General features: G+C 26.0%; 1 protein-coding gene across 3 annotated transcripts; it reads right to left on the bottom strand.

The window, feature by feature from the left end:
• Positions 1–475: 475 nt before the first annotated feature.
• LOC129958532 (calcium uptake protein 3, mitochondrial-like) lies at positions 476–27,007 on the bottom strand. 3 transcript variants are annotated; one of them, XM_056071068.1, is made up of 12 exons: positions 26,718–27,007; positions 26,017–26,158; positions 24,192–24,302; positions 21,931–21,978; positions 18,759–18,841; positions 18,250–18,330; positions 17,095–17,166; positions 14,173–14,267; positions 13,859–14,036; positions 6,632–6,740; positions 5,877–6,034; positions 477–4,635 (listed from the first exon to the last, which is right to left on the bottom strand). In XM_056071068.1, the coding sequence occupies exons 1-12, from the start codon at positions 26,946–26,948 to the stop codon at positions 4,567–4,569; spliced, it is 1,377 nt and encodes a 458-aa protein (XP_055927043.1). In that variant the 5' UTR covers positions 26,949–27,007; the 3' UTR covers positions 477–4,566. The 3 variants fall into 3 exon arrangements, with proteins under 3 accessions (XP_055927044.1, XP_055927045.1, XP_055927043.1); XM_056071069.1 differs by lacking the exon at positions 17,095–17,166 and having other exon boundaries at positions 476–4,635; XM_056071070.1 differs by lacking the exon at positions 18,250–18,330 and having other exon boundaries at positions 476–4,635.
• Between the last annotated feature and the right edge of the window lie 436 nt (positions 27,008–27,443).

The raw sequence follows: 27,443 nt of genomic DNA, 5'->3' as shown, positions 1-27,443 counted from the left end.
TATATACATTAAACTGATTCAAATCAAGAGTTACAATTTTAATTCAACAAATATCATGTATAAATATTTTTTGTAAACTACAGATTTAAATTTTTGTATTTCTTGTAGTTCAAAATTGTAGTATATTTGTTTTCTTATTTGTATTGTGTTTCTTAGTTTGGGTCATTATTCAAATCCATCATTTAAGATTGGGAGTTCACTTTATTTTGATGATTTTTGACATATGAATTAAAGATTTAGATGAAGTGTATCAATTACGGACTGGTATTTTCTTTTTTGCCTATTGATAACAAAATTACGAAGTTTTTTTATTAATGTGATACGAATGAATTATCTAGCAATTACAATAATAATGCAATCAGAATGAAATATAACGAGTTATGTTGTAACGACTTCGGAGTTGTATGATTTTAAATGTTTGTGTAAAATTGCACAACAAATAAATATTTGACACAAATCAATTTAAAATTTTCAACTTTTATTTTGAGAGATAAAACATTACACAAATATCGAAGTCATCAGGTAAAGATCAAGATAATCAAATTTGGAATAATTATCAGTAATCAAAGCAATATAAATGAATAAAGTTTATTTCAGAAAATTCAATTTTTGCAGATGAATTTATAAATTTCGAAACAACGAAAATAATAGACCCCAAAGAAAAAAAAATCGGCGTATACAAGAATTTAATATCTAGCTACACTTCTCGCGCTGAACCAACAATATTGTGTCACTTTTTAAACAATGAATAAGCCAACAATCGTATATAGTTCGATTCTAAAAATATTAATCTCAACAGGGAGGAATTCGTATTTCATATTTTTTATACATAAAAGTGCACGATCACGCATCCAGGTCCTAAATATGTAGACTAAGGCAACTATATAACACAATATTTTGAGCACAGAAATCACTATAGGCAACTATATAACACAATATTTTGAGCACAGAAATCACTATATGCAAATGCATGAAAATTTCTACTCACTGCGCGTATTAAAAGCATCAATAAATGCCAGTATTTCACATGATAACTGTTTCAAATTAGAAACAAAATCAGGTAGGATCAAAATGGGTAATTGGAAACGAGGAGTAATTGAGAATGGTGATCACGGAACGCACCGGTGAAACCTTAGCCAGGTGGAACGCATGTACCTTTTTAAGGCACTCTAGAGGAAGACTAACAACACATTCTCGCTTTTTTCGATGTTATCCTTTAATGTTTGTTTACTTTAATTGCAGCCTTGTTAAGTTTTTAAAAAAAAGTGAAACTAAAACTTTCTAAAGAGTCATTATTCCCCCCTCCCACATCAGTTATTTGCAAGGTAAGTTGTATATATTTCTTGAACCTGTAGGATATAAAGGTTATGAGTACAATTTTCATTTTTGGATTTTCTCTCGAGAAACTGGATAATGCTTTATATTGCTTTCGACAATTTTCATTTTGGGTAATTAGGAATAGGCTTTTACAGTAATAAAAACATGTATTTTTAGAGCATTTGAAATAACTTATTTTACAATAATAAGTTATATTAAAATTAATGGAGATTGGAAAGACGGTAAAAATTACCTCATATAATTCATTTTTGATATTTCAACAAATATTTATATTTTGATTGATTATGTTGAAGTTACTGGAATGAAAACCTCTTATTCTTAAGTCAGAGAGATTGATGGAGTTGACGGTCGTCAATTGAATGCGATAGGTTTGAAGAGCACCAATTTGATTAAATCAAAATTTGTTTAGGTTGTTAATAATAGTTTGCGATTTCCGACAACCACGTGAAAGTTATTCTACCAGATTCTTTCACATAAATAATTTTTTTAGATAGTATAAATGTTCGTTGGTAATTAAACGTTCTACCTGAAGTGTGAACTCTACTCTTTACTACTAGTACTTACTCATTTTAAAGTACATTTCTAAATCTTAGATATTTAATTCTCGTGCCTCATAAAATCTAGTAATTTTGGTTTTTATAAAGGTTTGTTTCCCAATTTTCTCAATAAAACTGAAGATAGAATAATTATAAATTACTTCAAAGTAAAGTTATAAAATAATTATGATAGCTTATAAGCAATATTCCATGAAATAGAATATATTTTAATTGAAAAACAATAAAAAAAATACTTTGGAGCTGTTAGGAAAATAAATTCTGAGGCAATAAGCAATAATTTCTAAATGTTTTAAATATATTCTCTTCAAATTAGTTTTTTTCTATGATCAGAGATGTTCCCAATTATTCCGTAGTCCCTGGTGTATTCAGAAACTGGTCAGTGTAATCATGAATTTGCTGTACTTGAGTCTGGTTAATTAATAAATTAATTTGGGAAAAAGTATTGCTTAATGAGCTCTTCTGAATAGGATTATGCATTCACATAAATTACAGGCTCATTTCCCATCTTATATGATTATTTCAAATCGAAGAAAATTACAAAGTCTGCAAAACTTGTTTCCAATTATCCTAACTGACCCATATATAAAATATGCAATATATTGTTTGCAATAAATTTATTACAAATAAAAAGATGTCTTATTTAGAAAGTTCATAATATATATCAGATCCTATATCAATAAATGTCACTTTGCCCATCTCTATTAAGCAACTGATATGTAACAATGCAAGGAAGTTAAGGATTTTATCCTATATGGGAAGACAAGCACCAAAAGTATTAGCTTAGATGATACAGTTTAACACATTTTGGGCCAAATCTACCATCTACATACTACAGAAAAGGCATACTTGAATGTAATGGGCGCAAAATGTGCTAATACATTTTTGCCATAAGTTTAGAATCTTTCAATTCTACTAGTCTAAATAAGAAACTTTATATGATTGAATTGCTCATAATTTCCTATCTAATTTATAAGATGAATTCTATAATGCTCTAAACATAAAAAATATAACAAATGAATACAATACAAAGACAGTCCAACTTTATACAGTGAAAGTCATTCAATCACATATTTGATCTATAGGTTATTTTCAATGAATAATGAAACAGGCACTTATCATAACATTCACAGATGAGAAACGTTCTTTGAAAATATATCCGAGGTATCAATTATTGCTTCCATTTTTACTTATGCAAAACATTTGAACTGAATTGAATTATTCAATTAATTTTTTCAAAGTATCTATCTATCTATAATGTATGCAGAAATTCAATAATGAATACTCAATATGGAAGGCAATAGAAGTTTACATTAATTAAGTTTGTGAAAAACTTTTTTAAACAAAGGAAAATAACACGAAATAAAGATACCACTTATTTTCATAAACAGTCGCTGATTACTTTGATTTACATCATTCATTATTTCCTTCTCTCGTTTAAAAAAGAAAACAAGGAATTTCTATCATTTTAATCCAAAGACTTTATTAAATAAAACTCCGTTAATTTTATTATGACAGATATATTGATACTTCCCTTAAAAATCTAATGAAAACCTCTTTTTTGCTTTTTTGAAATGAAAAAGGTACAAAACTCTTCATAATATACAGTTTGTGTTCTAAAATATAGCAATGTTTTAAATATCAGCCTATGTAAAACCCAACTATGATGTTTGAGTATTAATTTATGTATTATTAAAATCACAATCATTTCATTCTTATGCGAAATTACAGATCATATCATTTATTGTAAAAATCACAGAAGCTAAACAATATATGTTTTAGAAACGATTTTTGATTTTATTAACAATAATTTTATTAATAACAATTAACAATAATTTTATTAACAATATGATTTTTTAAACATTACTTGAAAGATGCTTAAAACGATCTGGAAGTCATGATTCAAATAAGGTCATCTTGATTCTTATTGCTGAAATCAAAATCTCACTATCAGTGGATTTGCAAGGCTAATTTTACGCACTTTTCAATTCATGAAGCTCATTTTTCGATAATTAGCATGTTTATAATGCTTTTTTTTCGTATTTTCAATATGAGATGGTGGTAGTAAAAAAACATACAAGCAAAATTGTCATGCATGTATATAGGCACATTTGATGATGAAATATAATTTCTGAATTAAAATTTAGAATGATTAAAAGCTATAAAGTATGCATTTCCTATATTATTTTAGAGTATAAGATTTAAATTTAATTATTTTTTATATAGTAATAATCAAACTATGACAATCGAATACATTTCCATATAACATACTTCCAAGATCTAACTATTAATGTTCAGAATGTAATCTAAACAAACCTCAGATTTCCATTTAACAATGCAAATGACAAGCATATGGCAACAAACTAGCAATTCATCCAAATGAAATGTTTCAAAACATACAGTGAAACTGCAATAACTTATGATGAAATTATTTTTAAGTACGGTTATAAATAACTTGAATAATGCAAGGCACATTTAATACAATTGCTAAACAACATTAAGAGAACTTACTGAATTTAACAATTCTTTCAGGAATTCAACAACGTGTCTTTAAAAATACAAATAACCAGTAAACAGGAGGCAACTAACTCATTTACATAGACATAAAATACATGCACACTATTCTGAACATTAACACTGACGTGTGTACCTATCTGTAATCCAAGTCTTTTACTTAATTTTTCATTTCTGTTTTAACACATGACTTGAAAGCTTCCCATCCTTCTGTTTTCACTAGATGAGACTGAAAAATCAATTGTTAATCATAATATATGCAAATTTAGTTTGAAAGTTTGTGCTTATTCTAAGAATGGTATGGACAAAATACTAACCAATATAAACTCTCAGCTTCTGTTCATTTAGAACACTCATATGTCACTAAATAATATACAGATAAATTAATATAGTTTCTTTTTTCCCCTCTCTTTGAAATGGAATTCATGAGATCTATTTTTATTATTGCAGGCTTTTATTTAATTTAATTTACCGACAGCTTTACTCAGATTCCTAAATGTTTATATAAAAGGTAATGCACTTTTAACATATTCACACAACTTGAAATATTCTTCAGAATAATAGTTTCAATATGAAATAGTAGCATTATTAGAAAATGACAAATGAAATATCTCAATTTGTTATGTAATGATTTATCAGGATTGGTAGAGAAAATAAATCATTAGTCTTTTTTCAATTGTTCATATAAGAACAAATTGTGAAATCTAATATATTACTATAGTATAATCTATCATGGAAAATGCCTATTAAATCTCATTTGTATTTCATCATGGGTTAAGGGCCATGATTCGTACATTTTATGTTGAGAAAAAAAATATCAAATAATTTGAAAGCACATATTTTAACTTAAAAATATTTTGATATTATGAATATGATGATGTAATTTACTAATCAGCAGCTCAAAAATTCCAATAAAAATAGTTATTATTTTAAATTATATTTTTGAATATTTCTTTAAGGTATGAAAGAATGCCTTCTTTTTCCCCCTATAGTTTTCTATTGATTATATCATTGTATTTAAACAGAGAATATATGAGAGAGAAGAAAATTGTAAGAAATGCAAATAAAAATGGATTAAAAAATTATGTAACCTTTGAAAAATTTGCATTAAATCATATGCAGCATAGTATACCCAGCTTCATAAATAAGCGTTTTTGTTCCTATTTAACAGAATGTTCATACAGTACATGAGGCTGAAATAAAGCTGAGAAGCAATGTATTATTAAGAGTTTTAAGGATGCAACCAACATGGAAATCAAGAGAGCTATACACTAAATTGAGTTTCAAGTTGAGTGTGGCTACAGTCGTCTTTTCATATTAGCAGTTTAAGAAACTAAATAAAAGCATAAATTTTCAATGTGCTATTACAAAAGATTTTTCTGAACACTAAATTTTTAAAATAATTTTGACATTTCTTTTTTCATTCTGAAGAAGATGGTATAAGAAAATAATAAAAATGATTATAAATACCTTGAATCCTCTATGCAGCCTATCTCTCATAATAGCAATGAATTCTTTGTACGATAATTGACCATCTCCATCTTCGTCAAAGATTTGAAATACAGCATTGACTAAGTTGGCATCTAAACTATGACCAGTACATATTGCTACAGCACGATGAAATTCCTCTGTAAAAAGCGAAGCAACAAATATATTTCTTCAGTAAAAGTATACTGATAATCGCATAATTTACTGAACATTTGATTCAGTTACTGAATTTGATTTTTACAGACAACATTTTGACTAAATGAAATTCGTTGCATTACATATAAAAAGGAATCTAATTCTTACATTTACAAATAAAGATGAAAAATTTATTAAATTACTGAATAAATATTATGACAATTTTTTTATTGATTGTAAACTGAACACAAAATTTTTAGAACTGCAAGACTTTTATTGGTTATATTAAAGATATAACCAATAAAAACAGATTTTGCTAAAAATAAATTAAAATTGTACTTGAAAGTAACAAATTACTTTGCCGTGAAAACGTTTTATACTCAATTTCCTTCACTTATATTTTAACAAAATATTTTTTTAAAAGTTAGTTTAAACTTAAAAAAGGCCAAATATAGGAAATGAAGTAAATTTAATAATAATGAAGTGAGAATTATGAAATTATATCGAAGAATCGGAATAATATTACATATAATTGATACATGTATTACAGAACTTTCAGAATGCATTGATTACAGTAATTGCAGATAAGAAAACATGCTTACCTTGAGAAATAGGTCTATTGGCAAATGTAAACATTCTCATAGCTATAGAAAAATCATCCAGATTATTCAGAAATTGACAAAATGCTTTGAATTGAGCGAATGATATGCCCTGTAAAGAAAATATTGATATGTAATCTAAATGTGATAGAACAAAATTTGTTACCATATTATACCATTTCTGTACTATACTCAAGTGCAGAATTCATATATAGTTTCCAACCTAAGAAAAAAATCTCGATCTTTTGCAAAATTTATAATATTGAAATATATATCCTTTGGAGAGTGGAATGTGTGCCTTGGAGTTCTTTTTAAAAATCTTAATTAGAATCTGAATTAATTAAAAACTAAGCGAAATGTTGACATTTTTTTTTTTGGCAATAAGTTTCGAAAATATTATAGTATAAAAATGATTTTTACATCATTTTAGAATTCAAAACATTATATTTTCAATGATATCTATTATTTTGATGTATAATTTTTTTCAATTTTCAAAAATATATTTTAAATATATTCTCTAAGAATATATTTCAGACAAATAAAAATAAAATAAAGGCATGAAAAAAATCAGTTTTTAATAATGTGTTGTTGTCACATTGACAAAATCCCAAATTAAAAGATTCAGTTAACTCTGTATGCAAACTAAAACCAGAAAAGTGTAATTTTTATCACATGTCTGTATAAAACAAAATAATTATGAAAAATGATATTTTCTAGAAAATAAATGCAAGAAAAAGTTTTAAACATCTATACACTTATTAGGTCTGCAGAAAACAACCCCCCTCCCTCAATTTCAAAAACATTATTGAATTTCCTTAACACTGAATTCTTCTTTTGAAATTAAAAGATTATGCAAATAAGTTTATTAAAAAGTTAAACCATAAAAAATTAAATAAATGTTAGTGATTTAAATATGAGTTTTTACATGGTGTAATGGCAGAAGTTTACCTCCTTTTTTTCCTTTACCAGAATGAATTTTTACATGCTCTTAGTATTCAAACTATCAGCATGCATTTCAATTAATTAATTTATCAAACAGTTTGTTATCATTTAATTATTTCAATGAAGTACTTCAGTTATCACTGAAGTAATTAATAGCTTGTAAAATATTAATATGCATAATTAAAATCTAAAAGAAATAAATAGAAAATGCAAATTACAAAAATGGAGTGAGATGTCTAAAATTTGAAATACATAACTTAAAATATGCAACAAACTTTTATTACCTGTAATGAGTGTCAAGATACAAGGATTAATTTAATTATAATTATGCTCATTTTCAATTTGCCATTATTCAGAAACTCAATTTCCCAGTTGCAGAAAAATTAGAATCTTTTAACTTTTAATAAGAATTTGTACAGAAATCTTTAATTTTAATTAAAACATTTGTGATGGCCCTATTGTTTTTCTTTCTGATTTGCTTATTTTACTCAGAACTGAAAAAACATAGAAAAAAATTTACAGAAATTTTTAAACATGAAAATAAATACTGCAAAGCTAAAATGTAATGAAACAGCAGTAGTCTTTAATTAAATTGAAGCTGAATGGTGGAAATCCTATTGGCATAAGATATTCTACAATACCTCCATGACGTTGTACAATAGTCTGAATGCTGGATAATATTGTGAAGATATGATAAACTATGTTATTGAGCATTATTTTATGATAATAGGAAAAATATCATAGTTCTAAATATATAGTTTCAATTAGAAACAATTTGTAATATATAGATAAATGAAAATATTTTTGTCAATCAAATAGATTTTAATAGAACAATAACATCAAATCAAGGAAAAAGAAATAGTTGTTTGCAATATTTTTTATTGCACAAATATGATAGAAGTTATATTTTCTAATATTTTTGAAGCTTTAAAAGTAACATCTATTTATAGAAATTTTATAACAAATATAATTTTCATATATCTCTAATATTTTCAGAATGTTAAAAAATATTGTATTTGCACAGGTTAAATATAAACAATAATAGTTATTATTGCAATTTTTAATAATTCCTAAGAAGGAAATATTTATTAAAAACCTAAACACACAATTTTTTATTGCCTGACAAGAATCAATCTTTTTAAATATAGGTACAGTCATTAAAAAAAAAAGAACACTTCTGTAACTGTATTTACTATCGCATTTTCACAAAACTGGTATTGAAGGCAATACCTTAAAGGGCCAGGTTTATTGAGACAGACAAACTGATTAACAAGAGTAATTACATAGCTAATTAAATTTCGAAACATCAGTTTATTAACAGCTAGCTCGAAATTTTTTCATTACGGGAATTTATATTTTTAATAATTCGATACAGCAGGGCTTTTTAAGTATGTGTGTCAAATTGCGTTCCAAAGATCGCTGTAATTTGTGAAATTTGTTAAAATCGCCAAATTTGTGAAAGAGCGATTATAAATAAAGTTATAGAGGTGTTCTATTTTTTTTTTTTTTTTTTTTTTTGGCGACTATACAATACAAAATCTATTAGCGAAATGTGTAATACCAGAAATAAAAGTCAATTTTATCTCATAATAAATTCTAGTAATATTTCTAGCAATTTGAATATTAATACAATACACATTTTTTTTCCGTTGTTAATATTACTGAAAAGATTTTTTTTCATACTAAATATTACATTCCAAGCAGAGGAAATATATAAATAAGTAAAACCATTAATTTAAACTTTTTTTAATTGTATAATACACCTAAAGCAACACAGGGAAATTCCTCCAAAATCTTTATTAAGAAATACATTATTGGATGGGCCATGGAATTTAAGTAGCATCTGATGGAAATTATATCATTGCTTTCTACAATATCGTTTTCAGAATTCGAAGGTAAATTCTTGGTTGTCATAATCATTACAATTATTTCCTTTTAATCAAGAGTCAAACAGAAAAGTCAGGCAATTAAATACAAAGACGAAGTTCGTTGTTCGGAAATTATGAAGTATAAAATCCAAGCAACAAGAACCGCAACAAATTTTATGTTTGTCAATAATGTTAGTCCTCTCCCTTTTCAGAGTTAAGCTTTAGTGTGAGCCTATGATACCCGCTTTTCTTCCATACTTGAAATAGGGTATGGAATGGGAATATGTATCCTGGATGGCTCGTCAATAAAATGTGGTTCAGGCCACCTCAGAAATTTCAGGATGCAAAATAAAGGAGACTAATCAGTTCCTTTTAAGGTGTTTGCTTATGTACAGTCGTCAACAACGACAAAAAAAAAAAAAAAAAAAAAAAAGGTGGGGAGGGCATTACTGTAACTTTTTAATTGTCACATCTTCACAAAATTGGTGTCGATGGAAATGGATTAAAGGAACAGATTTGTTGAGATATACAAACTGATTAACCGAATTAATTAACTACTATTTCGAAATTTTTCCATTTCGGATTTTTTAATAATTCGATTCAGCAGGCCTTTTTATATATGATTATCAAATTTCGTTCCAAAATTCGTAGTAATTCTTGAGATATACATAATTTTGTTTGTTGAAAACTCCGCCTGAAAAAGAGACAACCCACCAGGTACCATATATTAAATAATTTCACTTTTTAAATAACGCCGGTAAAATGAAAAAAATAATTAAACATTCCTACTGCCAATCTGTCAAGCAATAAAATTTTATGTTGTCTTAGTGAAAGAAAAAACACATTCAGTTTTTTAAAAAAAGAAAACAAAATTCATATTATATTAAAATCGTTTGATCTGAAAATAAATTTATTATTAATGTAACTGCGATATTATAAATGCCATTGAAGCTTCCGCTTCATGAAGAGTAGATCTGTGAATACAAGTAAATTTGATATACGGTCCCTTAAAAAGTGAGCGTTGCAAATCGACTGTGGGAATTTTACTATTTCACAAATTGGATTTGAGATAGGAACACAATTTTTTGAATTCAGACATTTCAGCACGTCAGCTTTGCACTGATGTAAAAATTTTATTAATGTTACTATTCACTTTTTTTTCCACCTTCATGTTTAAAAATTCATTTAAAAAATTTGATTTATTTATGCGTTTATTTCATGGTTTAATGAAAAATGATGATTTCCTTTTAGTGAGAGAAAAAAGTCGAGAAAAATATATAATACTTTTCAAGATATCGCAGAAAATGCATAAATTTCATGTACAATTGGAAGTGTCAGTTTTCAGAATCCTTATAACTCTTGAAATTATCATCAGAATTTCATAAAATTTAATTTAGAAGTTAATTACGAGCTAATAAATCGAACCAGCTAAAAATTTCGAAATAGTAGTTAATTAATCCATTTTAATTAACTCGGTTATTCAGTTTGTCGGTTGGTATAAACCTGTCCCCTCGAGCCATTTCCATCGACACCAATTTTGTGAAGATGCGACTATAAATAACCAGCTAAAAATTTCGAAATAGTATCCTTTATTTATTTATTTTTGATGACGACTGTACGACGTTAATATACATAGTTACATTTCAATAATACTTAATCCGACATTCCAAGTCGGTCGTGACATTACATAAAAATCCCGCGTAATTAATTGGAGATTCTCTCTCTCTGGGTTTCGGGTCTCTTTCTCCCTCTTCTCTCGCTAATGCGCATGCTCCTCAGAGAACGCGACTTAAACGTGAACAACCGGGGTCTTACGTAATCTACAACACTGCACGATAGTTCAGAATTCTCATCTTCCTCCTCCACCCACCCCCCTTTTCCCTCTTTTGGGATATCTTTACTTAAGCCTTTTTCTTTCTTACCTTGTTTTCATTCTTCTTAATAATGTTCTATTCTTTTTCCAACGCTTCTTTATCAGGTCGGTGAAGCAGGAATTATTTATTTTATTAAATGAGCCCCTATTAGACTAGTTTAGAGGTGAATCCTTAGAGAGAGATCTGATCTTTGTAGATACATGTTAATATTTAGTGAAAAAAAAATCTAACAACGTAAATCAAACACAACGCAAATTTTAATATGTTGCAACTTGTCCCATCACATAGCTGTAAACATTTTTGTGGATTTATATATAAAAAAAAATACAAAGATTATTTAAAAAGAGCATTTTTTTTAAAAAAACTTTAATACATATGCAAAATAAATAAGTAAAAATATTTTTAAAAAGATCAATTAACTTATCTTAAAACAAAATTTATGAAATATTTTTTTCTCCATTTGCTATCTAAATTCTCATCACAAGTTTTGGCTCTTCACTAACTATTCTAACGTAATAGGGCCTGTCATAATAATCACGTTTAGAGAAAATTCTGATTAAAAATTTTAAGAACCACTGTGTAACGTGTGTGTTATAACTTAACCTAGTGAAAATTAATATGTGGCTTCCCTACAGGATATTCACCCTAAATGGGTACCATAGCTAATTTCTAAACTGTTAATATGCACATCTAATAAGAAAAATGGTTTTAATGCAATAAATAATTATATATTATATAGTTTGAATCAATAAATATTCTGATGAATTGCACAATTTTAAATTTTATTAAGACCCTCGGTCCTATGAGTTTTATTTAATAAAATATTGCTGAGACACTAACATTTTAAATAAAAAAGTTATAGTTTTTTGTGACAAAAACTGATTCCATTAATAAAAATTTGGATATCACTATTTTATAAACATATGGGTTTTTAGATCATTCCATCGATTGCTTCAATGAAAATATACTTATCAGAAAGTGCCGTCCCTCTAAGACTGATTGACCTACAATAATAATATTCAAAGCTACATAACTTGGTCAGATTTAATCAAAGGATATTAAAAGGTTTTTGTGATATAAAAGTTGGAATATCAATATTATACTAAATATAATTCATACGATCAAAGGACTGTATAAAATTTAGACTTCATAATTTTTTCAAAAGTGCATTTATCGACTGAACAAAATAAATATTAATATTTACACCATTTAATAAAATTAAAAGTAAATTTTATGATATATCAAATAAATTTTTATAGAATAATGCTTTGTTAACTAAATCTTAATCCTTCCATTTCAAATCAAATTTCACATGGTTTTTTTCGGGGGGGGGCAGAAAATTAGAGAAATATATATGACAATGCACAGACTGGTGCAAGAATTCTAAAAAAGTATGGGTCATATGACTATCAAAATTAGAAGATATTTTGCTGTGGAAATCTTTAAGATTAAGTTATATAAAATATTTAATTGAACATTTCAGTGACCATTAACTCAGAGGTGGCTAGTAAACAATAAAATTAAATGCAATTCAAATTAAATTTTTTTGATGCAATTAGTAGGCTCATATTTTATCTGATTTCTTTTGATAAGAAAGGCACAAATTTTGTTTCATACAACTTTAATTTTTCTATATGTAGTTTTAATAAAAGGTTTTTAATTACTTTCTTTCATTTTTTCTTTCAAATAACATTATTTTTGAGGAAAGAACATCATTTAAATAATAGCCTAGTTACGTTTTGTTTTTTCATACTTTGATTCTATAGAGTACCCAAGTATAATATACAATCCCTAGAAAAAATAAATAATTATTCGTATATTTCATACAATGCTAGTAACACACATACACATATTAAAATTTTATAATATATTACAAAATTATTTATTTTCTAATCACTTGAATTCAAACTTCACTTTAGCATCTGAGTTGCACATGTTTTAATTTCTCAACCACTCAGTCTACATATGCTCAAATCAGAATGCAAGCTCAGCAATAATTACAGCAAAATTTTCTTTTGAAGTTACATAAGCTCTGAATGCATTCAAATAACCTTTTTCTATCTGTTTGTGTGCTTTCTATCTCCTTGGACAGAGCTTGTCACTTGCTGGTCATGGGTTTAACAAAGAACATTTTAAAAAGTATCTAAAAATAGAACCTTATCTCTGATAATCATTAAGAGAATAAAGATATCACTAAAAGAACATTCTTGTTTCGTTTAACCCGCTAAAAGGATATACATAATTAAAAACAGTATATCAAATAATATTCTCAAAAAATTGCAGCGAAGTGTTCAAAGTTTGAATGCAGTGTTTCAAGATAATTCAGAAGTTTCATAGCTAAGAATCATAATCAGATCTAGAAGTTTTTATGTTATGTTTTACTTTCAGTACATATAATTATAAAAAAAAATATTTTTCAAAATGTTTTGTGATTTTATTCGCAAAAACTAAAAATCTAATGAAGATATTTTTAAATATTTTGAGTTCTAAAAGAAGATAAAGATAAATTATAAGGCATAAATTATATTACAATTAAAATATATAACCTTTTCATCTGGAATTCGTTCATGAACTCTCTCTATGTAAGCTTCATAATCACTGCTATGCACAAGTGTGTAGCGAAGTAAAATTCGAGCAAAATCAACTTCTGATATTGTCGGCATTCCTCTTGAAAATTCTGTAAACTCCAATTCTAAAACTTCAGTCTGTAAATTATCCATAAACCTGGTGATAAATAATTTTATTGATTAATTCTGATTATAAATTTGTTTATTATATATAATAATACATAAAAAAAACTATGTAACTACGTTTAACTATGTAGAAAATTTGGCAGAGAGATCGAAAAATCATCAATCACCTGTAAAAATCATCATAACTGAGATCTTCGTTTCCTTTTTTACCAAATAGGTGAATTAACAATGTAGTATCAACAGTATCAAAATCAGCATCTTCCTATAATTGATATCAATTAATATAAATAAATGCAATTGATATCAATTTTATAAATTGATATCAATAAAAATATAAATAAAATATAAATAATAATAAAATATAATTGATATCAATTTGACAATGAGGCAGCTATGTTATTGATGCATAATTTAATAGGACTTTTTTCCCATATACACAATTATTTTTTAAAAGTTTAAAGCCCATAAATTTATGATTTTACTGTTTCTTTTTTGTGAAATTACGAATTATTCGAATGTCTGCACTGCTTTAAAAATGTATTATTCAACTCATAAATTATCATCCCAAAGCTTTTCTAAATATTTCTACTGCAGCTTTAAAAAAATGATAAACACTATACAAAAATGGAGAAAATCTAGTACTAGATTTTTTATGTTAATTTATTTCTAACATGTTTTATACATACCCAGAACTTACGACACATTGAAAATAAAATACTTAGAAGATGATAATTTGCAACATAATTAGTATATCAATCAGCCAAAATCATATATAATAAAACCATTTTGACTCTTGTGTATCCAGTTATATACAGACAAATTATGACAATTCTTTATGAACAGCATCATTTCTTCCAAATGATGACAATTTCTTCCATGGTTTTATATTGTAAAAGCTTGGAAGATTTTTTTCATGCAATAAAGGAGAACATTTGTTATTATGCTTCCTGTTATTAATCAAATAATTAGAACATATATTCTCAAAACAAATCTGAAAATGCAATTTCATCTTACTGGTATTAATGTTACATGTTACTGCTAATCAGAATTACCTGTAATTATTTGTAAAAGTCATATTGTGGAGACGAAGGTTCATTTGAGATAAAAGAAATTATTTCCTTATGAATAAATTCAACTTTCCATTATATATCTTTAGCATTAGGATTTGAAGGAAAAAGTCTTAAAGCTAGGGCATATTAATTTTAAACTTTAAAACAAATCTAAATTCTGTATAATATTTTTAAAATTCATGAGAATATTATCACATCATATTGCTACTAAATTAATAGATGATGGAATTAAAAATGCAAACTGTCAAAAATATTAACATTAATTCACGTTTTAATACTTCTAATTTAGAATACAATTTATTGATGATACCCCCTCCAAAAAGATTTTATCAGCAATCTTTAGAATTGAGATATCAATAATTCCACATGATGATTAAATAAATGCAAAAATGTAGAGTTATTCAAAAAGAAGGAACAAGCTTATTTCTAATGAGCAACATTGGACAGAGACACATTTGATACATACTTCAATAAATAAAAGTTCAAAGCTTTATTTTATGAATTTGACATCAACACCATTTGTTATGCAGCAAACATGGTATATGAAGAAAGTTTTTTGTCACATATGAAGAAAAAGAAATTGGTGCCTGATTATTGAACTCATTGATGTAACAATTCGACCTCACAGATTTTGAAGAGTAGCAGACTTAGGTAGTACATACATGTTGTCGTTTATGTACTCCCCATATAGACTATACTAGAGCTATGTTCTAAAGCATTTCAGATACATTCAACAATTTCATCTGATGTGCAAGGATAAGCAAAGCCTTTCCCTTTTACATATGCAACAATTTTCTATGAATTTCTTGTACCAACTGTAAATTTATTGAAGAGGCGGCTCATTGTAAAACTTAAATGAAAACCACTCTGAACTGCAACAATGGATTCACTCTTTGTGACACCTCAGGAAGCACAAAACTTTTCCTGTGGTGTCACTTTTTTTTTTTTTTTTGTAAACAAGCAAAGAGAGTTTTACAGAGATTATACGGATGCTTAAAATGAAATTTGGAACTTCCCTCTGACTACAGATGTATAGCATCTGTCACCATGGCATTTTTTGCCATTCATTAAAAATACCTTTTTCAAATCTGGCTCTTCTCTTTGAATAACCCTGCACTGTTAAATACAGATTTCAAGTAAGAATTCAAGAAGCGTGCATAAGCGACAAAAACATTTCACATTCAAAGCAAACATTTTCAAAAGCGAAATAAAAATGATTTTCCATAAAATTAAAATTAATATAAAACTAAAACTATGAATTAAAAAAATCACATGTAGTATTCTGCTCAAATAATATTCCTCTTTTACAAACAAAGGGAAAAATTTTTATGATTTTTATATGATGAATTTTAATATTAGTATATTTCTTAGGAATATTATTTCATAATGACAGAACGTGAAATATAAAAGTAGATATTTCAGAAAATGAAATAAAAACATATTTTCGATAAAAATAGATAATTCGAAATAACATGAGTCAGTATATACAGTTTTTACAGGAAATAACATTTTTACTGATATATTAATTTAAAATTTTATGTTACTACAATTAGGCAATAAGTAGTTGCAACAAGCTGTAAATCTGCCTTTTAAAGCAAACTGAAGCAAGCATATGCGAGTTAAATAAAAAAAAAAAGAAAAAGAATGCACATGCACGTTTTATAAATTAACTTTTATCTAAAGAAGAATTATTAATTAACATAAAAACTTATAGAAAAATGGAAAAGTAGAAAAGCACTAATTAAAGTATAACTGATGAAGAAAATTGTTCCTTATTGATTAGTTTTAACGTTTATAAGGTTATAAAAACTATTAAAATTATTCAATTAAATAGAAAACAAAAATAAGTTGATGCAAGCAAGCTTTGTAGAAAACATATTGAGGCACTTCAAATCACAAGCAAAATTATGAAGACATTCTTATCAAGCAAATTAAATTGCAAATCCTTTAAGCATATTCAATCCAGTGCAGAAGCTAATTGCAGTGATCACATCAAAATTCAGATAAAGCAAATCTTACATCACTATTAGATCGATCTTTCCGTCGTAACATATTTCCTTTTCTTGCAACTGTGCTAAATATTTTTTCCAGCTAGAAATGCACAAAATTATTAATTAACTAGAAGAAAAATAGAATTGTTTTGCCTTAATGCTCTATTTGACTAATATTGTGCAAATGGGGGGGGGAGAGTATATTAAATTTTTATCAACTGAAGAAAAATTTAAATTACTTTTTCTTGATTACAAACATATTCATTTAATTATGTAATGGGTATAGAGAATGCTAAAGAAATCCACATTAGATAAATTACAAAATAATTAAATAAAAAATCATGTGCTGACAGGTTAGTTAATTTAATTTAACACACACTCACAGAAGAATAAAGAAAATAAATATTTTTTGACATAACAGAATGTTGTAAAAATTGCACTAACACTCTACACAATTGTTACTGATCTGTAAACAGAAGTTAGTTGAAACAGAATGAGTACATTTTTGAAAAAAGAAAAAAAAAAAAAATTCTTCACATTCATTTTAATTAATAATACAAGTATACAACATTTAACCATGCCTCAGTTCTTATTTGAGTGGTTAAAATAAGTGAAAAATATAAAAAAAATCATTCAAATGATATTCTAGTTACAGAATTAAAAAAGCAAACTTACTTGACTCAAATTGTTGCTATTTTTCATCATTATAAATTGAAATACATATTTACTAAAACAGTAGTTATATATATATATATATATATATATATATATATATATATATATATATATATATATATATATATATATATATATATATATATATATATATATATATATATATATTCAATCATAAATCAATTAAAATATTCCTGAATTATTTTATTTCCTTTAAAACAGCAAAATTATGTAAGTTTAAAATATCATTTTGTCTAGATGGCTTACAATATCAACATAGAAACACTTTGAAAATGGCAAAAGTATATAAACACAATGTTTATGAAGAATTATATAAGTATTTTTAGGTGGCTAATGTAACAATAAATTCAGAACGAAAGACAATTCATCAGTAAAGAAGGGAAATAATTTAATTAAAAAGCAACATAACTGACCACATTAAATAAAATTTACTAAAGTATTAAACATTTTTAAAATTGAAATCATTTTTCAAAATAAAACTACTTACAACTGCAGGAGGTACACCTGAGTAAAGTCCTATAGTTTCAGCAGTTCTTTTAAAAAAAGATTTTACTAAAAGGTGTAGAACCTAAGAAAATAATGTGCTCAAAATAATAAAACAAAACCCAAAGTATTAAACAAAAAAGAAATGGAATTCAATTTTTAAAGAAAAATAAGTAACTGAATAAAATAAAATGCATTCAACAAAAACAGCAGGAAATTAATTTTCATGCAAATTTAATTTCAACTAAATGTGCAGAAGATATAAGCAAGTAATCCGTTTTTTCCCAAATGTTTATATAAGTAAGTTAAAACATATATTTTTATAAACTATATAGTTTACAAATTAATACTGATTTGTTGAAAACTGTCCATATTGAGAAGATTAACTAATATTTTTCAATAAAAACCTTTGGAAAACCTCTCATGTGAAGCAAAAATCAAATATGACATGTGAATATATACTTTCAGTTCCATAGCGATAATTTTGAAATCAAATAATCTAATATACATTACCACAAGGAATTCTTTTTTATCCACTCTTTGATTTCCATCTGTATCAAACATGTTAAAAGCAATTCGAAACCCTGACTGAGGTTCTAAAATATAATGAAATATGTTCATAAATTATTGGTAACAAACGCAAATGATATATTTATATTTTCAACAATATTACATATATTATAGTTTTGAAGCTTCAAATTATGCAGTTTCTAAAGTAATTTCTGGGTTAGCAGAAAAAAAAATTAAGAGAAAACGGCAAAACTTTTGTTAACTAAAAAACAAACATGTATGGTTCCGATGAACGTAGATAGAAACACAAAATTTTCATTTAATCATTATTATACATTTTATTCAAACAGCAATTAAAAGAAAACTGCTTTAATTCATATATCTTGGCATAATAGATGAAATATCAAAAAAAAACTTTAGAGCATATGTATATTTTTTTGAATCTAATATAAATAATCACCTTACACAAAATTTCCTATACATCTGATTACAGTTTTATTTATGAATGAGAAATTTAACGGATTTTGCCTATATGGATAAATTAAATAGAACTTTTTTGCATCAATTACAAACATTTACATTTAGTGAATTAATAATGAATAATATTGCTCAAAAAATTTATGAAAGCATTAGAATGTGACATGCACTTGATTTTCCTAAATAGTTTTAGTTTCAATTTTTTACCATAAGCCTTAACCAAATTACCTTTTTCAGATGAAGTTATTTATATAGTTTATTATTTCACTATCATGAATTAGTTCTTGTATTGCTACAGAGTTATGATGAAATCAGAAGGAAAAAAAAAAGATACAGGCAATGTTATGAAATGATTGTTAATAAGATACAAACAATAGTCTCTGCAGAAATCACTGGAATATATGGATTTTAACAAAAACAGAAAGAAACTTGTTAAAAATATATATTTGTTAAAAAATATTTTGAAAAATAGCCAAGTACAAGAAACACAGAGATTTCAAAAATATGAATATTATTAAATAGATAAGGACACAAGAAATCAGGCAGTTACAAATTTGGATTAATAAAGAGGACAAATAAAACTGAAGAGGCCAATCAATACTTACAATTCATTTCAATTTCTCCACATTGTTTTAAAAAAATGTTTCTAAGAAATAACACGAATTTTAAGAATAACCCCAAATAAAGTATTAATATCTTTCTGACATTCATTTATTAGAAGAAGAGCATCTATTTTTAATCAAATACAAGTTTTGAAACTATTATCTAATGATAACTGCCATAATAAACTTGCTGGTGCAAAATAATGCAAAACTTGCATTACATAAGAGATGCATTTTTTTTAATTATTCATTTTAAGCATCTAATAACTGATGAACAAGATAAATATTGACAGCAAAAGATCAATAACATAGTAGAAGCTAACATCTTCACAACACACCATGATTTTAAAGGATTCCAACAAAATTTGAAGGCTGGCAAAGTATCTCAAAATAAATCAATTTCATATAGGAACGTATTTTGGCAGAAACATGATGCATGTAGGCTAAAGGATGGTGTTTCTTTTTAAGTAAATAGGAGAATTCCAGATTAAGATGCGTAATGAAGTTTTACAGAAATGCTGGAACATTTAATGTATAGAATAGCATTAAAAAAAAAAATGGGTGAGAAAGAAGAAAGATTTTGATTGCTTGCATGAAAATTTTCTGAATCAAGTTTTTCACAATTAACGAATACCATACGAATTGGTTACGAAAGATCCAGCTTCACAAAACTTGAGTGTAAATGCATCAACAGTTACAGATTAAGTATGCACTTATTTAGAAATCTTTTACAATAAATTCACATTGATATTCACTCACTTCCATTAGCCACCAATATACTCAATACATGTCTGTGATATTTGCACAAGGATAATTCTATCGTATTTTAGCTATATGTTTAACTGGAATAATGCCAGAATGGTCCAATCTATTTCAGCCAAACATTGCCCTCCAACATGGACATAAGTTTATGCCAGCAGGCTTCTATGTAAATTTGATTTTTTAATATAATGCACCCAATACCAACTTACTGCAATATATGCAATATTCAAGAGTCAAAAGACAGTACAAGACTAATACCAAATACACAAGTAAGCAATCTGTGTAAACATCATGCTTGACAGCAAGGCATCTTTTTAGAAATTTCAAATAAAAAAAATAAAATGAATAAGCATGACTACACAGCTCAATTTTGATACAAAAAATAAAGACCATATAAATATAAAGCAACATCACTAAAAGATAAACTTTAAAATACTGCCTTTAAAACCATATCAATGGTTAAAACATATGTATCATTATTTATAGTTCAAAATTTTCAAAATAAATACTATCAGATGTTTAGTTAATTAGTAATTAGCTAAACTTATTATTAATTAATTAATTTAATAGTTTAGTAATTAGCAATTAAGAATACTATAATAATGCAGGTTTACAGGGGAAAATTATACCAGAATTTATTTCTATGCATGAAAAAGGCCAATTGCATTTTAATAGTTTCTAACAAAACACAAATTTAAATTGTGTACTTACAGACCAGGAAAATAAATAAGTCAAACTTTCAAAAATATACTGAAAATCAATGCAGTCAAGTTTCAATATTTTGTATTTGAGGACACATCTTCAATGTTAGATTGCGTTCCTACTCATTCTTATATATTCTTTTAATTTTTCCATCCTCAGTGAAGTTTGAAATCTTAAATAACATCACAAGATTTTATTAATATATATTTAATTATATTTAAGGTTGACATCCTATTTTATGTCAACAGAATATATTTCTTGTTTTGTTTTCAAGAGTTACTTTTTTTGGAAATATTTGCATTTTTTTCATACCTTCAATATCATCTCTATTGTTATTTCATGCTAAGTGAGGAAGTATGTCCAAGAGGTTGTTAATCTTTATTTTAAAACTTCAAAGCAATTTCTGCCTTTTATATTAATATATGAATAAAATTATTCTTAAAAACAGTTATCTACAGACATAGAGAATAATTTGTTTGGAAGTATACTCTAAATGTAGGAAAAAAACTACAAGATTTCATGTTTATCAAAAACCAAAAATCTAAATGTCATAAATAATCAATAAAATACATACTTTTTTTACATAACAGTATAAAAGTTTGAGCTTCAAAAATCAATAGAATCCAACTTACTGGTTAAAACAGACAGTAGAAACAGATATTCAGTATAAGATATTATGCCTAGAAAAGAAGTATAAAATATAAATGCTTAACATACAATTTGGTAATAAATTTAAATATAAAAACTATTTATTAATATTTGGAATGAATAACAAATTTACAGGTATAAAATTAAATCATTATAATATGCATATAAAATTAGAGCACAATAAATATAGCACAAATTATTGTAGATGGGTGATTTGTACTTCCTATTAGAAATCAAGGATTACAGGCACATCAGCAAAATTTGCTGTAAAAATATGTTACATATATGCATATGTTTTAGTCTTCACTCTGTAAACAGTCTAAATATTTTTTGTTGAAGTTCTTCATGTGTTTGTTCACAATACATACTTTGAAATTAGTAAAATATGGCTTAGAATCAATCTACAGATTTTTACCTAACCACTCCATATTAATTTCATTTATAAAATAAACCATAACAGAAACAATAACTTGTTCAAATTATAGATGATTTGCTTAAAAAGAACCCCTCTTACAAATAAAGGTTAATAATTGAGTTCAAAGAGTTTGATTTGAATTGAATTTGCACAGTTACAATAAAATTAACAATGAAAATAAATTACACCACTGCACATTGAACAGGTAATAGTTTACATAAGTATGTGCTGTGATTTGAAAAGATGCATTTTTCAAAAAATATGTATAAATTAATTTGAGAACCTCAGAAAAGTTTTCATTTTTATCAAAAATTAGTTGATGTTAATACATATGGACAAAAATTAAATCAATATCCAGTCATTATTTTCTTCCAATTCTAAATCTACACTTTCGAATGGACGATGATCATCAGCTGATAGATTCCTAGTATTGAGATTGTTTGAAGAAACAGATGTTTCAATGTGGATTGTGTCATGAACGATCTCTCATATCCTTTTTCTTTGTTACTGTAAGCAGTGTTCCATATGGATACATCATATCTCGAATATTCCCAAGAGATGATGATCTATCTGGCTTAATTGTAGATTAGGCATCTTATTTTTTTCTTTTATGCAGTGTGAAATCATCACATCCTGTTTTGTTTAATATAAATCTTTTTTTTAAAATACAAAATAATAAAGGATAATTCATGAGCAGAACAAATCAATTTATTTTTTTGCATATAATTCAAATTTTCTCATTTGGAAGATAAGAGTAGCTAATTAATAAACTTTTGATGAATGATTTCTGTGCTGTTGTTATTGTTCTACATAACAATATTATATCCAATGGTTAACTTTAGATTAAACATTTTATCTGTATATACATTACTGTACATGATATAAATGCTTTAGCAATGAATATGCTGACACTGAGGAAATATTCCAAATCAAGCTTCCATTCATCATTGATTTCAAAATCGTATAATAGATATTGAATACTTTGTTCAAAATCTATTGTTTTATACAGAAATCCTATACAGAAGGAAGAAAACTGACTTGAACAATTTTGCTGATAATAAAACAGCCACTTCCTTTATAACAAAATCTTTCAATCTTCTGTAGGCATGAAGCTCTGCTCACTTAATGCTTTTATTAATACAATGACTTATCTAGATCTGGTTTCAGTGTCTTAGTTTAATGACTTGCACATTGTAACTTTAACTCATTATTTATACACATAAAAATGTAAGTATGAGAATAAAAATTAGCCAAATAAAATTACATTTATTATTCCAATTCATAAAAATTATCGCTAATTTTAAATTACTCCTCAAATAAACAAAAGGCAATTTATTGTATATTTATAAGAATAATCAGATATTTTCAAAGGGTTTCCTAAGATCCTTAAAATGGATTCATGATAGCTTGAGATATATTTAATTATGGCAGTTTTAAAGTCCAAACTTCATCTACATTTATAAATCCCAATCTATGAGTTTACTACCAAAGAGTAATGAAGTGGAACAAAATGATTCTCAACAGCCAAGCTTAATTGATAACTAGCAATCAGTGAAATTCCTAAATATATAGTACAAATATATATTAGTATATTTCTAATTATATATATATAGTACAAAGCTGAAACTGCTGAATACCATTTTTAGAATAAAACAATTAACTTAGTTTATTCCATCTTTTTCTACATTTTTATATGAAAATTTCAGAAGTAAAACAAAGCTAATGAATTGTTACAAATATCTATAATTATCTAATTCTGGAAAGGTTGTATATCATCAGAACAATTATAAGAAAAGGACAAAATTTAAAACAAAATAATAAAATACATACCTTTGTCATGCAAAGAACGAAACAAATTCGTGCTACCCTTGCGTCGAGGAGGAGTACTATCATATAGCGAATGAAGCTCCTTCTTTGATAACACCCTTCGTTTAAGTCTAGCTGTAAGAAAAAGTATGAATCAAATTTACAATTAGAAAACATTGTATATTCAAGTAACATATAATAACCAACAATAAATAAAAATATCCTTTCAAAATTCAATCCTAACAAATTTCAAAATATCCTTTGGGACGAAATATGGTTGAATTATTCATTTGAAGAAATAATAATTTAAAAAAAAGGTTAATTTCAATATTTTCCCCATTTCTAAATGATTTTAAAGTTAAATTAGAAATTAATAATAATTCAGATTGCATTAGACATTACAAATCCTATAAGTTGAAACTTTAAAATTTAGATTAAATAACTTAATATGTTACGAGGATAAATGAAATGTTTCATCCACATGGTGCATCTCATTCATCATCTCATATCTCTTATCAAATTCCACATAATTAATTATTATATGGGTCTATTTTATAACTAACAATCAAAACATTTAATAAAAAACTTGTTAAAAAATTATCTAAAAGAAAAAAATCAACTAAGACAAATGCAATGTTGGCTTCAACTTTTATCATAATTTATCCACATTTTCCCAAGGTGTAAATGACAGATGGGAAGAGGTGAATAAGATAGCTCATATAGATAATATATTCTGAAAATAATGCATATTTGAAGACAATAATTTTTAAACAATCTACTCTTACAATAATAATGCTTTAATATAATATATGATCCTCCTATAATCCTTTAAATAATCTAATATTTCTCCAGAAATAATGTACACAAAGAATCACCAAATTACACAATATAAATCAACAATACAGTAATTATATTGAACATAGTATATAAGAATAAATATAAGCTATAAAATTATTAAGTAATATTTAGAATGCATTATAAATTAGTTTGGAAAAGTTAATTAAGCCTTTAGAAAAGGTATATTGTATATTAAATATAATTTTTTGCCAAATATAACTGAAACATGAATTAAATAGGTAAATAGCAGGAAGATTGTTCTAAAAAACACATAGCCAAATCTTTCATGGCTCTTTTAAATAAAATTGTTAAATAATAAAATATATGGACTTAAATTTTTCATCAAATTAATCTAGGACATTAACATTTAACTGTGGGCTAAATTCAGTTATATTAATATCATGCTTTAAAAAAACTTTTTTTACTGTGAAAAAAAAATTATTTCATTGATGAAGAGATAATTATCTCTTTATTCAAATATGATCTTAGATTTCGGAAATCCTTTCAGTTTATAAAATTTACAAATTAATTTTAAAAATACAATTTCCAAGAGTGTTTGAAATGAAAGAGTGCAAAAATGATTATGCTATTATGTAGCACTTGAAAGTAGTTATATGCAGAATTTTTTAAAAAAAATCCTTGCTTTTGAAATTGGTATGGTTCAGCACCACCTGAGATGAACAGAAAAAACAAAACAAAACATATACCACTGTATTATTTAAAACATAAATAAAAATATGAAATAAAGAGAATTTCAGTCAAATTTTTTTCCTTATAGTAAAAAAATTTCAACTTAAAAATCAGAAAATAATATATATTTTCAATTTAGTAAAACTAGTTTAAGCATTATCATTTAAAATATCAATGGAATTGAATGAAAACAATAGGGAAAAATGGCATTCCCAATAAAAATAAAATTTCAAAAAAAATGATAAAAGAGCTGAATAAAAATAAATTTACAAAAGAACTAAATTAAATAAATTCCACATGGAATTAAATTAGCAATATTTACGTCGTGGATCACTTTCTGTGACAGAATCTAAAAAGTCTTGTGGTGTCATGTACAGTTGTCCATCATACTCCACAGATGCAAATTTTATGAACCTTCGCTCTCTTTGAGTTAATTGCGACATCTGAATGTCTTCATCTTTAGTCTAAAAAAAAAAAAGTGAAAATGAATTTAAATAGCAGTATAAAAAAAGCATAAAAGTTATGTATATAAAGAAGCATGTTCTCCTAATAACTATAGCTAGATGATACAAAGTAGGTTTACGAAACTCTTTATTAAAGAGAGCAGAATTTATGAAAATCCAAAGAACATAATTAATATTCTTTACTAATTCTTCACTTAAAAATGCAATAAAAGTATTTTACAAAACAGCAAAATGTTAATTTGAAAAATTAAAAATTAATAAGCATTGACTGAAGCGGACACAAGAAATAAAACAAATAACAGCAATAAATTCAGGTTAATACAAAAACAACTTTTTAAAATTAACAAACTCTCACAATACTTAACATTTACTTATTTTATTAACATATAAAAAAACTGGGAACTTCAAAACAATATTAGTTTCAAATATATAAGTGTTAAATTGGAAACAGCTACAAAGGAGTATTTAATGGGATTTCCGTCTACATGTGTACAAAATGATGCAAACTAAAAATAAAAATCATGCTACTAATTAATTCGTGATAAAAAAAAAAACTCACATTCTTAGAATGCTGATTAGCATGTACTAATCCAATATCACGTCTAGTACCGAATTTTTGAAGTTTGTCACTGAAAATTAATAACGTTACTCCTGCTCCTATACTACCAGCGATATAATATAACCTATCCTTGTTCTCGTTAATCAAACTGAATAACCTCTTTTGAGAACAAAATTGTTTCGTATTGCTTAATTTTGGAAATATAAGGCGCAATGCATTCCTGAGAACCATTTTGATAACTATGACCTACGGCATCTATGAAAATCGAAACCTACAATATTTATGTTGTTATTGCAATATCTAGTGAAGTTATTGGCAGACAACATTTTGAATCCGCAAAACGCTGATTGGTTTCGTAGGGTTAGCAGTTTCTAAGCATTTATTGCTCATTGGCTAACGGATAAGAATAGAAAAGATAGTTGTTTATAAAAAGGTGTAAGATCGGCTAGTAAGTTTATTTTTTTTCTTCGTTATTAGTAAGTTTATTTTTTTCCTTCGTTATTAGTATATTTATTTTATTCACTTACGCAGAAGCAGCTTGTTACGCAAATTTTTCTTTTTAGATGGTATACATACTTTTTTTTTTAAATGTTCTGTGTTCGTGTTGTTCAAATTATTTTATTTTCCGCATATTTTTTTAGATTTTTTCAGAAATAAATCAAATAAATTTCACAGATGTTAATAGAATTTAAATGAATGTGTTTTCATATGTTTAAGGAAACAAAT

Source organism: Argiope bruennichi, chromosome X1, assembly GCF_947563725.1.
Source record: "Argiope bruennichi chromosome X1, qqArgBrue1.1, whole genome shotgun sequence".
Taxonomy (NCBI): Eukaryota; Metazoa; Arthropoda; class Arachnida; order Araneae; family Araneidae; genus Argiope; species Argiope bruennichi.
This window is presented reverse-complemented; position numbering and strand designations above follow the sequence as displayed.

Excerpts from the sequence above, each read along its gene's own strand:
- LOC129958532 (XM_056071068.1), bottom strand. The coding sequence starts at position 26,948 with ATGGTTCTCAGGAATGCATTGCGCCTTATATTTCCAAAATTAAGCAAT. Across the intron at positions 14,037-14,172 it reads AGTTATGATGATTTTTACAG|GTTTATGGATAATTTACAGA; the intron begins GTGATTGATGAT and ends ATTTATCACCAG. Across the intron at positions 6,741-13,858 it reads AACGAATTCCAGATGAAAAG|GGCATATCATTCGCTCAATT; the intron begins GTTATATATTTT and ends TTTTCTTTACAG.